At 53.6% G+C, this 17,254-nt stretch overlaps 1 protein-coding gene across 1 annotated transcript in view; it reads left to right on the top strand.

Moving 5' to 3' along the window:
- The window catches only part of atg2a (autophagy related 2A), a 464,956-nt gene that overhangs the window by 44,311 nt on the left and 403,391 nt on the right, over window positions 1-17,254 (top strand). The window contains exons 2-3 of the mRNA XM_059954818.1: window positions 8,335-8,497; window positions 15,101-15,241. Of these exons, the coding sequence (XP_059810801.1) occupies window positions 8,335-8,497; window positions 15,101-15,241 (304 nt within the window). The remainder of the gene's footprint in view (window positions 1-8,334; window positions 8,498-15,100; window positions 15,242-17,254) is intronic.

The raw sequence follows: 17,254 nt of genomic DNA, 5'->3' as shown, positions 1-17,254 counted from the left end.
CGAGGGCATTGATGTTTCCATAGCAGGACATCTATAGAAGTTGGTCAAAGTTTAAGATGATGCGTCGAATCTTTGCGCACTTTTAAGGAAGTAGAGGCACTGCTGTGTTGTCTGTGCAATGGACCCAGGATAATTCCTCTGAAACAGTAACACTGAGGAATTAAAAGTTGCTGACCCCCTCCAATTCTCATCCTCCAATGAACCTTCAGTTTCCTCTTTCTAAGTGAGCTGGCTGTTGATGGGGCTAAGAGCTCTGTGCCCACAGGCTGTGGGTGGAAGGAGGAGCAGAGCTGTAATCGCACCATCATCCAGTCGCTTTGCTGGAAGGTGTCCGTGTTTGCGTGGACCACAACCTGGCTCGGCTGTGGAGGGGGGGGGGGGGGGGCTCCTTTTCTGTGCAAAGAATTTGCATTTCACACAATGAGGGAGGGCTTATGAAATGCCCTTCTTTAGCTCTGCACATGAGGATCCGTGTTCTTCACTTCCTTTTCATCTCACTCCGTGAGTGTCTTCAATGTATTGATTAACATTTCCCGCCGTTGACCTGCCCCACCGCACCCTCGCCCAGTGTCACATTACGTACGTACACCCACCGCACCCTCGCCCAGTGTCACATTACGTACGTACACCCACCGCACCCTCGCCCAGTGTCACAGTACGTACGTACACCCACCGCACCCTCGCCCAGTGTCACATTACGTACGTACACCCACCGCACCCTCGCCCAGTGACACATTACGTACGTACACCCACCGCACCCTCGCCCAGTGTCACATTACGTACGTACACCCACCGCACCCTCGCCCAGTGTCACAGTACGTACGTACACCCACCGCACCCTCGCCCAGTGTCACAGTACGTACGTACACCCACCGCACCCTCGCCCAGTGTCACAGTACGTACGTACACCCACCGCACCCTCGCCCAGTGTCACAGTACGTACGTACACCCACCGCACCCTCGCCCAGTGTCACATTACGTACGTACACCCACCGCACCCTCGCCCAGTGTCACAGTACGTACGTACGCCCACCGCACCCTCGCCCAGTGTCACATTACGTACGTACGCCCACCGCACCCTCGCCCAGTGTCACAGTACGTACGTACGCCCACCGCACCCTCGCCCAGTGTCACATTACGTACGTACACCCACCGCACCCTCGCCCAGTGTCACATTACGTACGTACACCCACCGCACCCTCGCCCAGTGTCACATTACGTACGTACACCCACCGCACCCTCGCCCAGTGTCACATTACGTACGTACACCCACCGCACCCTCGCCCAGTGTCACATTACGTACGTACACCCACCGCACCCTCGCCCAGTGTCACAGTACGTACGTACACCCACCGCACCCTCGCCCAGTGTCACAGTACGTACGTACACCCACCGCACCCTCGCCCAGTGTCACATTACGTACGTACACCCACCGCACCCTCGCCCAGTGTCACATTACGTACGTACACCCACCGCACCCTCGCCCAGTGTCACATTACGTACGTACACCCACCGCACCCTCGCCCAGTGTCACAGTACGTACGTACACCCACCGCACCCTCGCCCAGTGTCACATTACGTACGTACGCCCACCGCACCCTCGCCCAGTGTCACATTACGTACGTACACCCACCGCACCCTCGCCTAGTGTCACATTACGTACGTACACCCACCGCACCCTCGCCCAGTGACACATTATGTGCGTACATCCGGCCTGTGTCTCTGACTGCTACCTGTACATTGTAGTTCTCAGGATTTACGGTTATTCTATTAAGACCATGATAGAGGAGCAGAATTAGGCCATTTGTCCCATCGAATCCGCTCCGCCACTTTGTCATGGCTGGTCCAGTTTTCCTCTCAGACCCAATCTGTTGCCATCTCCCCGTATTGCTTCATGCCCAGACCAAACAAGAATCAAACAACCTTTGCCTTGAATAAAGATGGTCCCCTGTGATGTCCAGAAAGATGCCTGTGACAAGGAATTCCACAGATTCACCACTCTCTGGCTAAAGAAATTACTCCTTATCTCTGTTCTAAAGACATCGTCTATTCTGATGTTGTGTCCTCTGGACTTAGACTCTCCCACTATAGGAAACATCCTCTCCACATCCACTCGTATCTGTGTCCTTTGGTCCTAGACTCTCCCACTATAGGAAACTTCCTCTCCACATCCACTCTATCTGTGTCCTCTGGTCCTAGACTCCCCCACTATAGGAAACATCCTCTCCACATCCACACTATCTGTGTCCTCTGGTCCTAGACTCCCCCACTATAGGAAACATCCTCTCCACATCCACTCTATCTGTGTCCTCTGGTCCTAGACTCCCCCATTATAGGAAACATCCTCTCCACATCCACTCTATCTGTGTCCTCTGGTCCTAGACTCCCCCACTACAGGAAACATCCTCCCCACATCCACTCTATCTCTGTCCTCTGGTCCTAGACTCCCCCACTACAGGAAACATCCTCTCCACATCCACTCTATCTGTGTCCTCTGGACCTAGACTCCCCCACTATAGGAAACATCCTCTCCACATCCACTCTATCAGTGTCCTCTGGTCCTAGACTCCCCCACTATAGGAAACATCCTCTCCACATCCACTCGTATCTGTGTCCTTTGGTCCTAGACTCTCCCACTATAGGAAACTTCCTCTCCACATCCACTCTATCTGTGTCCTCTGGTCCTAGACTCCCCCACTATAGGAAACATCCTCTCCACATCCACACTATCTGTGTCCTCTGGTCCTAGACTCCCCCACTATAGGAAACATCCTCTCCACATCCACTCTATCTGTGTCCTCTGGTCCTAGACTCCCCCATTATAGGAAACATCCTCTCCACATCCACTCTATCTGTGTCCTCTGGTCCTAGACTCCCCCACTACAGGAAACATCCTCCCCACATCCACTCTATCTCTGTCCTCTGGTCCTAGACTCCCCCACTACAGGAAACATCCTCTCCACATCCACTCTATCTGTGTCCTCTGGACCTAGACTCCCCCGCTATAGGAAACATCCTCTCCACATCCACTCTATCAGTGTCCTCTGGTCCTAGACTCCCCCACTATAGGAAACATCCTCTCAACATCCACTCGTATCCGTGTCCTCTGGTCCTAGACTCCCCCACTATAGGAAACATCCTCTCCACATCCACTCTATCTGTGTCCTCTGGTCCTAGACTCCCCCACTATAGGAAACATCCTCTCCACATCCACTCTATCTGTGTCCTCTGGTCCTAGACTCCCCCAATATAGGAAACATCTTCTCCGCATCCACTCTATCTGTGTCCTCTGGTCCTAGACTCCCTCACTATAGGAAACATAGTCTCCACATCCACTCTATCTGTGTCCTCTGGTCCTAGACTCCCCCAATATAGGAAACTTCCTCTCAACATCCACTCTATCTGTGTCCTCTGGTCCTAGACTCCCCACTATAGGAAACATCCTCTCCACATCCACTCTATCTGTGTCCTCTGGTCCTAGACTCCCCCAATATAGGAAACATCCTCTCCACATCCACTCTATCTGTGTCCTCTGGTCCTAGACTCCCCCACTATAGGAAACATAGTCTCCACATCCACTCTATCTGTGTCCTCTGGTCCTAGACTCCCCCAATATAGGAAACATCCTCTCCGCATCCACTCTATCTGTGTCCTCTGGTCCTAGACTCCCCCAATATAGGAAACATCCTCTCCACATCCACACTATCTGTGTCCTCTGGTCCTAGACTCCCCCACTATAGGAAACATCCTCTCCACATCCACTCTATCTGTGTCCTCTGGTCCTAGACTCCCCCATTATAGGAAACATCCTCTCCACATCCACTCTATCTGTGTCCTCTGGTCCTAGACTCCCCCACTACAGGAAACATCCTCCCCACATCCACTCTATCTCTGTCCTCTGGTCCTAGACTCCCCCACTACAGGAAACATCCTCTCCACATCCACTGTATCTGTGTCCTCTGGACCTAGACTCCCCCACTATAGGAAACATCCTCTCCACATCCACTCTATCAGTGTCCTCTGGTCCTAGACTCCCCCACTATAGGAAACATCCTCTCAACATCCACTCGTATCCGTGTCCTCTGGTCCTAGACTCCCCCACTATAGGAAACATCCTCTCCACATCCACTCTATCTGTGTCCTCTGGTCCTAGACTCCCCCACTATAGGAAACATCCTCTCCACATCCACTCTATCTGTGTCCTCTGGTCCTAGACTCCCCCAATATAGGAAACATCTTCTCCGCATCCACTCTATCTGTGTCCTCTGGTCCTAGACTCCCCCACTATAGGAAACATAGTCTCCACATCCACTCTATCTGTGTCCTCTGGTCCTAGACTCCCCCAATATAGGAAACATCCTCTCAACATCCACTCTATCTGTGTCCTCTGGTCCTAGACTCCCCACTATAGGAAACATCCTCTCCACATCCACTCTATCTGTGTCCTCTGGTCCTAGACTCCCCCACTATAGGAAACATAGTCTCCACATCCACTCTATCTGTGTCCTCTGGTCCTAGACTCCCCCAATATAGGAAACATCCTCTCCACATCCACTCTATCTGTGTCCTCTGATCCTAGACTCCCCCACTATAGGAAACATAGTCTCCACATCCACTCTATCTGTGTCCTCTGGTCCTAGACTCCCCCAATATAGGAAACATCCTCTCCACATCCACTCTATCTGTGTCCTCTGGTCCTAGACTCCCCCACTATAGGAAACATAGTCTCCACATCCACTCTATCTGTGTCCTCTGGTCCTAGACTCCCCCAATATAGGAAACATCCTCTCCGCATCCACTGTATCTGTGTCCTCTGGTCCTAGACTCCCCCAATATAGGAAACATCCTCTCCACATCCACACTATCTGTGTCCTCTGGTCCTAGACTCCCCCACTATAGGAAACACCCTCTCCACATCCACTCTGTCTGTGTCCTCTGGTCCTAGACTCCCCCACTATAGGAAACATCCTCTCCACATCCACTCTATCTGTGTCCTCTGGTCCTAGACTCCCCCAATATAGGAAAAATCTCTCCACATCCACTCTATCTGTGTCCTCTGGTCCTAGACTCCCCCACCATAGGAAACATCCTCTCCACATCCACTCTATCTGTGTCCTCTGGTCCTAGACTCTCCCACCACAGGAATCATCCTCTCCACATCCACTCTATCTATGTCCTCTGGTCCTAGACTCCCCCACTATAGGAAACACCCTCTCCACATCCACTCTATCTGTGTCCTCTGGTCCTAGACTCCCCCACCACAGGAATCATCCTCTCCACATCCACTCTGTCTGTGTCCTCTGGTCCTAGACTCCCCACTATAGGGAACACCCTCTCCACATCCGCTCTATCAGTATGGGATGGTGGACGGGGACACACGGGAGTGTCGGATGGTGGACGGGGATACACGGGTGTGTCGGTCGGTGGACGGGGACACACGGGTGTGTCGGATGGTGGACGGGGACACACGGGTGTGTCGGATGGTGGACGGGGATACACGGGAGTGTCGGATGGTGGACGGGGACACACGGGAGTGTCGGTCCGGTGGACGGGGACACACGGGTGTGTCGGATGGTGGACGGGGACACACGGGTGTGTCGGTCGGTGGACGGGGATACACGGGAGTGTCGGATGGTGGACGGGGACACACGGGAGTGTCGGATGGTGGACGGGGACACACGGGAGTGTCAGATGGTGGACGGGGATACACGGGAGTGTCGGTCCGGTGGACGGGGATACACGGGTGTGTCGGATGGTGGACGGGGACACACGGGAGTGTCGGATGGTGGACGGGGACACACGGGTGTGTCGGATGGTGGACGGGGACACACGGGTGTGTCGGATGGTGGACGGGGACACACGGGTGTGTCGGATGGTGGACGGGGACACACGGGTGTGTCGGATGGTGGACGGGGACACACGGGTGTGTCGGATGGTGGACGGGGACACACGGGAGTGTCGGATGGTGGACGGGGACACACGGGAGTGTCGGTCCGGTGGACGGGGATACACGGGAGTGTCGGATGGTGGACGGGGACACACGGGAGTGTCGGTCCGGTGGACGGGGACACACGGGAGTGTCGGATGGTGGACGGGGACACACGGGAGTGTCGGTCCGGTGGACGGGGACACACGGGTGTGTCGGATGGTGGACGGGGACACACGGGAGTGTCGGATGGTGGACGGGGACACACGGGAGTGTCGGATGGTGGACGGGGACACACGGGAGTGTCGGATGGTGGACGGGGACACACGGGAGTGTCGGATGGTGGACGGGGACACACGGGAGTGTCGGATGGTGGACGGGGACACACGGGAGTGTCGGATGGTGGACGGGGACACACGGGAGTGTCGGATGGTGGACGGGGACACACGGGAGTGTCGGATGGTGGACGGGGACACACGGGAGTGTCGGATGGTGGACGGGGACACACGGGTGTGTCGGATGGTGGACGGGGATACACGGGAGTGTCGGTCCGGTGGACGGGGACACACGGGAGTGTCGGTCCGGTGGACGGGGACACACGGGAGTGTCGGATGGTGGACGGGGATACACGGGAGTGTCGGATGGTGGACGGGGATACACGGGAGTGTCGGTCCGGTGGACGGGGGCACACGGGAGTGTCGGTCCGGTGGACGGGGATACACGGGAGTGTCGGATGGTGGACGGGGATACACGGGAGTGTCGGATGGTGGACGGGGATACACGGGAGTGTCGGTCCGGTGGACGGGGACACACGGGAGTGTCGGTCCGGTGGACGGGGATACACGGGAGTGTCGGATGGTGGACGGGGACACACGGGAGTGTCGGATGGTGGACGGGGATACACGGGAGTGTCGGATGGTGGACGGGGACACACGGGAGTGTCGGATGGTGGACGGGGACACACGGGAGTGTCGGATGGTGGACGGGGATACACGGGAGTGTCGGTCCGGTGGACGGGGATACACGGGAGTGTCGGATGGTGGACGGGGACACACGGGAGTGTCGGTCCAGTGGACGGGGACACACGGGAGTGTCGGATGGTGGAACAGAGGACACAGATAGGGTGGACGTGGATACACGGGTGTTCCCTATAGTGGTGGAGTCTATGACCAGAGGACACGGATACGAGTGGATGTGGAGAGGATGTTTCCTGTAGTGGGGGAGTCTAGGACCAGAGGACACAGATAGAGTGGATGTGGAGAGGATGTTTCCTATAGTGGGGGAGTCTAGGACCAGAGGACACAGATAGAGTAGATGTGGAGAGGATGTTTCCTATATTTGGCAAGTCTAGGACCAGAGGACACAGATTGAGTGGATGTGGAGAGGATGTTTCCTATACTTGGGGAGTCTAGGACCAGAGGACACAGATAGAGTGGATGTGGAGAGGATGTTTCCTATAGTGGGGGAGTCTAGGTCCAGAGGACACAGATAGAGTGGATGTGGGAGGATGTTTCCTGTACTGGGGGAGTCTAGGACCAGAGGACACAGATAGAGCGGATGTGGAGAGGATGTTTCCTATAGTGGGGGAGTCTAGGACCAGAGGACACAGCCTCAAAATACCTGAACATGGCTTTACAAAGAGATGTGGAGGTATTTCTTTAGCTGGAATGTGGTGAATCTGTGTAATTAATTGCCAGTGATGGCTGTGGAGCTAGAGTCATTTTGTATACTTAAAGTGGAGATCGGTGGGTTCTTGTTCAGTCAGGGTGTGTGGAATGGTGGACCATACTCGATGGACCGAGTGGCTGAATTGTGCTCTTGTGTCTAATGGGCTCTGGTTGGCAGCCTGAGCGCCTCTGTGGTGGGCTGTCGTGTGGTGCTGTGGGGTTGGAGGACTCTGGGCTGTCGTGTGGTGCTGTGGGGTTGGAGGACTCTGGGCTGTCGTGAAGGGGTTGGAGGACTGGGCTGTCGTGAAGGGGTTGGAGGACTCTGGGCTGTCGTGAAGGGGTTGGAGGACTCTGGGCTGTCGTGTGGTTCTGTGGGGTTGGAGGACTCTGGGCTGTCGTGAAGGGGTTGGAGGACTCTGGGCTGTCGTGAGGGGGTTGGAGGACTCTGGGCTGTCGTGAAGGGGTTGGAGGACTCTGGGCTGTCGTGAAGGGGTTGGAGGACTCTGGGCTGTCGTGAAGGGGTTGGAGGACTCTAGGCTGTCGTGAAGGGGTTGGAGGACTCTGGGCTGTCGTGAAGGGGTTGGAGGACTCTGGGCTGTCGTGAAGGGGTTGGAGGACCCTGGGCTGTCGTGAAGGGGTTGGAGGACTCTGGGCTGTCGTGAAGGGGTTGGAGGACTCTGGGCTGTCATGAAGGGGTTGGAGGTCTCTCAGGTGGTAACACTCCCTCCCTTTCCTTCGCAGTCCCTGAACGAATTCCTGGACTCTCTGGGTGTTCCTCTGGAGATGACGGATGGCTTCATCAGCAGCATCTCAGTGACCATCCCCTGGTCTGCCCTCATCACTGACAACTGTACCGTGGAGGTGTCGGGATTGCAGATCACATGCAGACCCAAGTACTGCTTTGGTAAGCTGAGCCCGGCCCAGCACCCAGCAAGGCACAATCTCCTCGTCTCTTGCAGACGCAGTAGTCATTTAAAACAAATATTCAAGGATTGACATTTATTTATGACATGTACAGTGAAGTACGTTGTTTGTGTTAACAACCAACACAACCTCAGCAAGTGATGGGAGTGCCCAGCAAGTGTCGCAAGCACCAATGACAACCCCACTATTATCCCTCTCGACCCCCGTCTCCCCGGGGCCTCCCTCTCGACCCCCGTCTCCCCGGGGCCTCCCTCTCGACCCCCATCTCCCCGGGGCCTCCCTCTCGACCCCCGTCTCCCCGGGGCCTCCCTCTCGACCCCCGTCTCCCCGGGGCCTCCCTCTCGACCCCCGTCTCCCCGGGGCCTCCCTCTCGACCCCCGTCTCCCCGGGGCCTCCCTCTCGACCCCCGTCTCCCCGGGGCCTCCCTCTCGACCCCCGTCTCCCCGGGGCCTCCCTCTCGACCCCCGTCTCCCCGGGGCCTCCCTCTCGACCCCCGTCTCCCCGGGGCCTCCCTCTCGACCCCCGTCTCCCCGGGGCCTCCCTCTCGACCCCCGTCTCCCCGGGGCCTCCCTCTCGACCCCCGTCTCCCCGGGGCCTCCCTCTCGACCCCCGTCTCCCCGGGGCCTCCCTCTCGACCCCCGTCTCCCCGGGGCCTCCCTCTCGACCCCCGTCTCCCCGTGACCCTCCCTCTCGACCCCCGTCTCCCCGGGGCCTCCCTCTCGACCCCCGTCTCCCCGGGGCCTCCCTCTCGACCCCCGTCTCCCCGGGGCCTCCCTCTCGACCCCCGTCTCCCCGGGGCCTCCCTCTCGACCCCCGTCTCCCCGGGGCCTCCCTCTCGACCCCCGTCTCCCCGTGACCCTCCCTCTCGACCCCCGTCTCCCCGTGACCCTCCCTCTCGACCCCCGTCTCCCCGTGACCCTCCCTCTCGACCCCCGTCTCCCCGTGACCCTCCCTCTCGACCCCCGTCTCCCCGTGACCCTCCCTCTCGACCCCCGTCTCCCCGTGACCCTCCCTCTCGACCCCCGTCTCCCTCCCTCTCGACCCCCGTCTCCCTCCCTCTCGACCCCCGTCTCCCTCCCTCTCGACCCCCGTCTCCCTCCCTCTCGACCCCCGTCTCCCTCCCTCTCGACCCCGGGGCCCTCTCGACCCCCGTCTCCCCGGGGCCTCCCTCTCGACCCCCGTCTCCCCGGGGCCTCCCTCTCTACCCCCGTCTCCCCGGGGCCTCCCTCTCTACCCCCGTCTCCCCAGGGCCTCCCTCTCGACCCCCGTCTCCCCGTGACCCTCCCTCTCGACCCCCGTCTCCCCGTGACCCTCTCAATCCTGTTCTCCAGCCTTCTCCACGTAACTTTACACACCCTGACTAATCAAACATCTACCAATCTCATTTTAAATAGACCCAATGTCTTGACCATCACTGCCATCTGTGGCAATGAGTTCTGCAGATCCACTATCCCCTGACTAAATAACCGTATAACAATTACAGCACGGAAACAGGCCATCTTAGCTCTTCCAGTCCGTGCCGAACGCTTACTCTCACCTAGTCCCACTGACCTGCACTCAGCCCATAACCCTCCATTCCTTTCCTGTCCATATACCTATCCAATTTTTTTTAAATGACAATACCGAACGTGCCTCTACCATTTCTACTGGAAGCTCGTTCCACCCAGCTACCACTCTGAGTAAAAAAAAAAATCCCCCTCGTGTTACCCCTAAATTTTTGCCCTCTAACTCTCAACTCATGTCGTCTTGTTTGAGTCTCCCCTACTCTCAATGGAAAAAGCCTATCCACGTCAACTCTATCTATCCCCCTCATAATTTTAAATACCTCTATCAAGTCCCCCCTCAACCTTCTACGCTCCAAAGAATAAAGACCGAACTTGTTCAACCTTTCCCTGTAACTTAGGTGCTGAAACCCAGGTAACATTCTAGTAAATCTCCTCTGTACTCTCTCTATTTTGTTGACATCTTTCCTATAATTCATTGACCAGAGCTGTACATAATATTCCAAATTTGGCCTTACCAATGCCTTGTACAACTTTAACATTACATCCCAACTTCTGTACTCAATGCTCTGATTTATAAAGGCCAGCATTCCAAAAGCCCTCTTCACCACCCTATCTACATGAGATTCCATCTTCAGGGAACTATGCACCATTATTCCTAGATTACTCTGTTCTACTGCATTCTTCAATGCCCTACCATTTACCATGTATGTCCTATTTTGATTAGTCCTACCAAAATGTAGCACCTCACACTGATCAGCATTAAATTCCATCTGCCATCGCTCAGCCCACTCTTCTAACTGGCCTAAATCTCTCTGCAACCTTTGAAAACCTACTTCATTATCCACAACGCCACCTACATATACCTGCATACTTACTAATCCAATTTACCACCCCATCATCCAGATCATTAATGTATATGATAAACAAATTTGGACCCAGTACAGATCCCTGAGGCACACCACTAGTCACCAGCCTCCAACCTGACAAACAGTTATCCACCACTACTCTCTGGCATCTCCCATCCAGCCACTGTTGAATCCATTTTACTACTTCAATATTAATACCTAACGATTGAACCTTCCTAACTAACCTTCCGTGTGGAACCTTGTCAAAGGCCTTACTGAGGTCCATATAGTCAACATACACTGCTTTATCCTCTTCAACTTTCCTAGTAACCTCTTCAAAAAATTCAATAAGATTTGTCAAACATGACTTTCCACGCACAAATCCATGTTGACTGTTCCTAATCAGACCCTGTCTATCCAGATAATTATATATACCATCTCCAAGAATACTTCCCATTAATTTCCCCACCACTGACGTCAAACCTACAGGCTTATAACTGCTAGGTTTACTCTTAGAACTCTTTTTAAACAAAGGAACAACATGAGCAATACACCAATCCTCCCGCACCATTCCCGTTTCTAATGACATTTGTAATATTTCTGTCAGTGCCCCTGCTATTTCTACACTAACTTCCCACAAGGTCCTGGGGAATATCCTGTCAGGATCCAGAGACTTATCCACTTTTATATTCTTTAAAAGCGCCAGTACTTCCTCCTCTTTAATCATCATAGTTTCCATAACTACCCTACTTGTTTCCCTTACACACAATTCAATATCCTTCTCCTTAGTGAATACCGAAGAAAAGAAATTGTTCAAAATCTCCCCCACTATAGGAAACATTCTCTCCACATCCACTCTATCTGGTTGTTGACTCCCCCACTACAGGAAACATCCTCTCCACATGCACGCTATCTGTGTCCTCTGGTCCTTGACTCCCCCACTATAGGAATCATCCTCTCCACATCCACTATCTGTGTCCTCTAGTCCTAGACTCCCCCACTATAGGAAACATCCTGTCCACATCCACTCTATCTGTGTCCTCTGGTCCTAGACTCCCCCACTATCGGAAACATCCTGTCCACATCCACTCTATCTGTGTCCTCTGGTCCTAGACCCCCACTATAGGAAACATCCTCTCCACATCTACTCTATCTGTGTCCTCTGGTCCTAGACCCCCACTATAGGAAACATCCTCTCCACATCCACTCTATCAGTGTCCTCTGGTCCCAGACTCCCCCACTATAGGAAACATCCTCTCCACATCTACTCTATCGGTGTCCTCTGGTCCCAGACTCCCCCACTACAGGAAACATCCTCTCCATATCCACTCTGTCTGTGTCCTCTAGTCCTAGACACCCCCAGTATAGGAAACATCCTCTCCACATCCATTCTACCTGTGTCCTCCGTTCGTAGACTCCCCCACTATAGGAAACATCCTCTCTACATCCACTCTATCTGTGTCCTCTGGTCCTAGACTCCCCCACTATAGGAAACATCCTCTCCACATCCACTCTGTCTGTGTCCTCTAGTCCTAGATACCCCCAGTATAGGAAACATCCTCTCCACATCCACTCTGTCTGTGTCCTCTAGTCCTAGATACCCCCAGTATAGGAAACATCCTCTCCACATCCACTCTACCTGTGTCCTCCGTTCGTAGACTCCCCCACTATAGGAAACATCCTCTCCACATCCACTCTATCTGTGTCCTCTGGTCCTAGACTCCCCCACTATAGGAAACATCCTCTCCACATCCACTCTATCTGTGTCCTCTGGTCCTAGACTCCCCCACTATAGGAAACATCCTCTCCACATCCACTCTATCTGTGTCCTCTGGTCCTAGACTCCCCCACTATAGGAAACATCCTCTCCACATCCACTCTATCTGTATGGTATTTTGAGGCTGTGTCTACTGGTCCCATTCCCCAACCCTTTCTCGGCCTTTCAGTATTCCAGCACCAACATAGCTTGGCTGCAATGTTTTGCAGAACAACACTGAGCATAGCGAGCAATTAAACAAAGCCCTTTTGCTCCCACCTTCCTGCACTTAGTTCCTGGCCTCCAGCAGGCTTGGATTCCGAGTCTCTGAAGAAAACGGCATCTTAAAAAGCAAGAGCCAATTGGTTTGGTGTTTCGGGGCATCCAGCATGGCTGAACACCCTTTGTGTCCCTCCAAACCTTCCTTATCCATTACCAGTTCGAATGTCCTAATCATACCCACCTCCACCACGTCATTCTATATCAACCACCACCCTCTGCACCTCCAGTGTCCCTTTGAAAGCTTTCCCTCCTCTGTTTAAATTTATACCCCCAGTCGTCGTCATCATCACCATTGTGTGCAGTGTCATATGACGTCATCACTCTGTGCAGTATCGTACGACGTCATTGGTCTCTCTCCAAGTGAGACAACATTTCACAAGAGAGTCTGTTGGGGTCACCTACTGCATCCATTGCTCCTGGCGTGGCCTCCTGTATATCGGTGAGACCCGACGCAGACAGCGGGAGACCGCTTCACCGAGCAACTATGCTCCGCCCGCCATAGAAGGCAGGATCTCCCAGCGGTCACCCATTTTAATTCCACGTCCCATTCCCATTACAATGTCTATCCCTGGCTTTCTCTGCTGTCATGATGAGGATACCTTCTATTCCATCTGGCTAGTCTCCAACCTGACGGCATGAACAGTGATTTCACAATCTTCTGGTAATGTCCCCCATCCCCTTCTCCATTCCCTTTTCCCTCTTTCACCTCATCTCCTTGCCTCCCTCTGATGCTCCTCCCCCTTTCCCTCTCTGTCCTCTCCTATTAGATTTCACCTTCTCCAGCCCTGTATCTCTTTCCTCAATCAACTTCACAGCTCTATTTAACCCCTCCCCTCCCAGTTTCACCCATCTTCTTGTTTCTTCCTCCCCCTCCGCCCACCTTCTAACTCTGACTCCTCATCTTTGTTCATCCCGAAACGTCCACAGTGTCCTTCTTGTACTCTTTTCCGATTTCCAGCATCTGCAGATTTTCTCTTGTTTGTGATGGGGTTCATAAGACATACTCTCTAATCCAGGCAGCATCCTGTTAAATCTCTGCACCCTCTCTAATCCAGGCAGCATCCTGTTAAATCTCCTCTGCACCCTCTCTAATCCAGGCAGCATCCTGTTAAATCTCCTCTGCACCCTCTCTAATCCAGGCAGTACCTTGGTGAATCTCCTCTGCACCCTCTCTAATCCAAGCAGCATCCTGGTGAATCTCCTCTGCACCCTCTCTAATCCAGACAGAATCCTGGTAAATCTCCTCTGCACCCTCTCTAATCCAGGCAGCATCCTGGTAAATCTCCTCTGCACCCTCTCTAATCCAGACAGAATCCTGGTAAATCTCCTCTGCACCCTCTCTAATCCAGACAGAATCCTGGTAAATCTCCTCTGCACCCTCTCTAATCCAGACAGAATCCTAGTGAATCTCCTCTGCACCCTCTCTAATCCAGACAGAATCCTGGTAAATCTCCTCTGCACCCTCTCTAATCCAGACAGAATCCTAGTGAATCTCCTCTGCACCCTCTCTAATCCAGACAGAATCCTGGTAAATCTCCTCTGCACCCTCTCTAATCCAGACAGAATCCTAGTGAATCTCCTCTGCACCCTCTCTAATCCAGACAGAATCCTGGTAAATCTTCTCTGCACCCTCTCTAATCCAGACAGAATCCTGGTAAATCTCCTCTGCACCCTCTCTAATCCATGCAGCATCCTGGTGAATCTCTTCTGCACCCTCTCTAATCCAGACAGCATCCTGGTAAATCTCCTCTGCACCCTCTCTAATCCAGACAGCATCCTGTTAAATCTCCTCTGCACCCTCTCTAAAGTTTCCACATCCTTCCTATAATGAGGGGACCGGTATTGAACGCAATACTCTGTGTGGTCTAACCAGAGTTTTATAGAGCAGCACCGTTACTTGGTGGCTTGTGAACTCAGTCCCTGACTGATGAAGACCAAAGTCCTACCAACTTTGAGGGATCTGTGGTCAGGGATTCCCTCTGTTGCCCCACACTGCTTTTAACCCTCAAGCTCGACCTTCCAGGGGAATCACTTCGCAGATTCCCATATTCCTAGCTTGTTCCCTTGTAGTGTTGGGAGAACAATGGCGCGTTCCCCTGAGGTGTATTTGGGAACTGCGTTCTCTGCCGCTGCTTACGCTGCCCCCCTCGCAGTGCCTGACCCTGTTGCTGATACACTCTGTCTCCCTCTTGCAGCCCCAGGGACCGAGTCTCCCAGCTGGTCATCGTGCATGACCACCAGCATGCAGCTGGCCAAAGAGTGCCTGCAGGAGCAGTCCGAGGAGCCCACGCAGCCCCTGGAGGGGCTGGAGATGTTTGCACAGACCATCGAGACTGGTAAGTGTGGGGGGGGGCTTGTCACCTGGTCAACCCAGCACCAACCTTGCTTCAGGTTATCCCCAGCAGCCAAAGAAAAGCTCTCAGCCAGTGTATCACAGTGAGGGATGGACCACGGTGGCTACTTTGGCCCCTTATCTCTGAAAGGATGTGCTGACATTGGAGAGGTTTCTGAAGAATGATTCTGGGAATGACAAGGTGACTGTGTGAGGATCAATTGATTCTGGAATTCAGAAGAATGAGGGGTGACCTTCTTGAAGCCTGTCGAATTTTGAAAGACCTCAGTAGATTGGCTGTGGAGAGGATGTTTCCTGTAGTGGGGGAGTCTAGGACCAGAGGACACAGACAGAGTGGATGTGGAGAGGATGTTTCCTATAGTGGGGGAGTCTATGACCAGAGGACACAGATAGAGTGCATGTGGAGAGGATGTTTCCTGTAGTGGGGGAGTCTAGGACCAGAGGACACAGATTGAGTGGATGTGGAGAGGATGTTTCCTATAGTGGGGGAGTCTATGACCAGAGGACACAGATTGAGTGGATGTGGAGAGGATGTTTCCTGTAGTGGGGGAGTCTAGGACCAGAGGACACAGATAGAGTGGATGTGGAAAGGATGTTTCCTATAGTGGGGGAGTCTAGGACCAGAGGACACAGATAGAGTGGATGTGGAGAGGATGTTTCCTATAGTGGGGGAGTCTAGGACCAGAGGACACAGATAGAGTGGATGTGGAGAGGATGTTTCCTATAGTGGGGGAGTCTAGGACCAGAGGACACAGATAGAGTGGATGTGGAGAGGATGTTTCCTATAGTGGGGGAGTCTAGGACCAGAGGACACAGATAGAGTGGATGTGGAGAGGATGTTTCCTATAGTGGGGAGTCTAGGACCAGAGGACACAGATAGAGTGGATGTGGAGAGGATGTTTCCTATAGTGGGGGAGTCTAGGACCAGAGGACACGGATAGAGTGGATGTGGAGAGGATGTTTCCTATAGTGGGGGAGTCTGGGACCAGAGGACACAGATAGAGTGGATGTGGAGAGGATGTTTCCTGTAGTGGGGGAATGGCAGAGCAGCTGGAATAGTCAGGTGGCCCAATTCTGCTCCTGTGTCCTACCTGCCAAACATGCCGTCCCAGTGACCAGTTCATGTACTGACCCGTACTTGTTTGAGATGTGGGAGGAAACCCTTGTGGTTGTGAGGAGAATGTAGATCATGGTTGAATTGAACCCAGGCTGCTGATGCTGAGGCGTCTGCTCCATCTTCAGGTTAATTGATTTACGACTGTCAAGTGTACTGAAAGACAGAGAAAGTCTTGTTTCGTCCATCGTTCGCACAGATCAATTCTTTGCAACAGTGCATTGAGGTAGATCAAGGTAAATCAATAACAGAACACAACATGCAGTGTCACAGCTACAGAGAAGTGTAGTCCAGGGAGACAGTAAGGTACAAGGTCAGAACAAGGTAGATTTTGTGGGCAAGTGTCTATTGCACTAGCTAACAGTCACACTGCTGGAATTTGGGGCAGCAATGAGGGTCCTCTCTCTCTCTCTCTCTCTCCCCCTCCCCAAACCCTCGCCCAGAGAGTTGGCCCCAGAAAGGCTCAGGCCCACGATATCCCGACGTTCTGTGTTCTCCCACGACTCCTCGGTCAGGGGCACCGACCTTAAATCGGTCAATCTTCAGAGCCACAAAAATCCGGCACCCTTAATGTGTGCTCCAGGCCGCATCCTTGGGATACCGAGAAACGGCCGGTGGTGAGGCCCTGAGAGCAGGTCCCATTTCCGCAAAGAACCGAAGTCAGTGTGTAACTCTGGGCCTTCAGAAGGAATCCTGAAAGGGAAGGAGAGGTAGCAAAGATAGAAGTAGAGCTGTTTCCCTAGATGCAAACAAAGGAGTTGCCATTGAAAGCCATCACCCGGAGGTTGCGGTCTTCCTCGAGGATTTTATTGTACGAAGGAACTGTTAGTGTGGCTAACTTTTTCCACGCAGAGGGTGGTGTGACGATGGAACGAGTTGCTG

Source organism: Hypanus sabinus, chromosome 31 (assembly GCF_030144855.1).
Source record: "Hypanus sabinus isolate sHypSab1 chromosome 31, sHypSab1.hap1, whole genome shotgun sequence".
In the NCBI taxonomy this organism is placed as follows: Eukaryota; Metazoa; Chordata; class Chondrichthyes; order Myliobatiformes; family Dasyatidae; genus Hypanus; species Hypanus sabinus.
The sequence above is the reverse complement of the archived record's forward strand: the minus strand, read 5'-3'. Positions and strand labels throughout refer to the sequence as shown.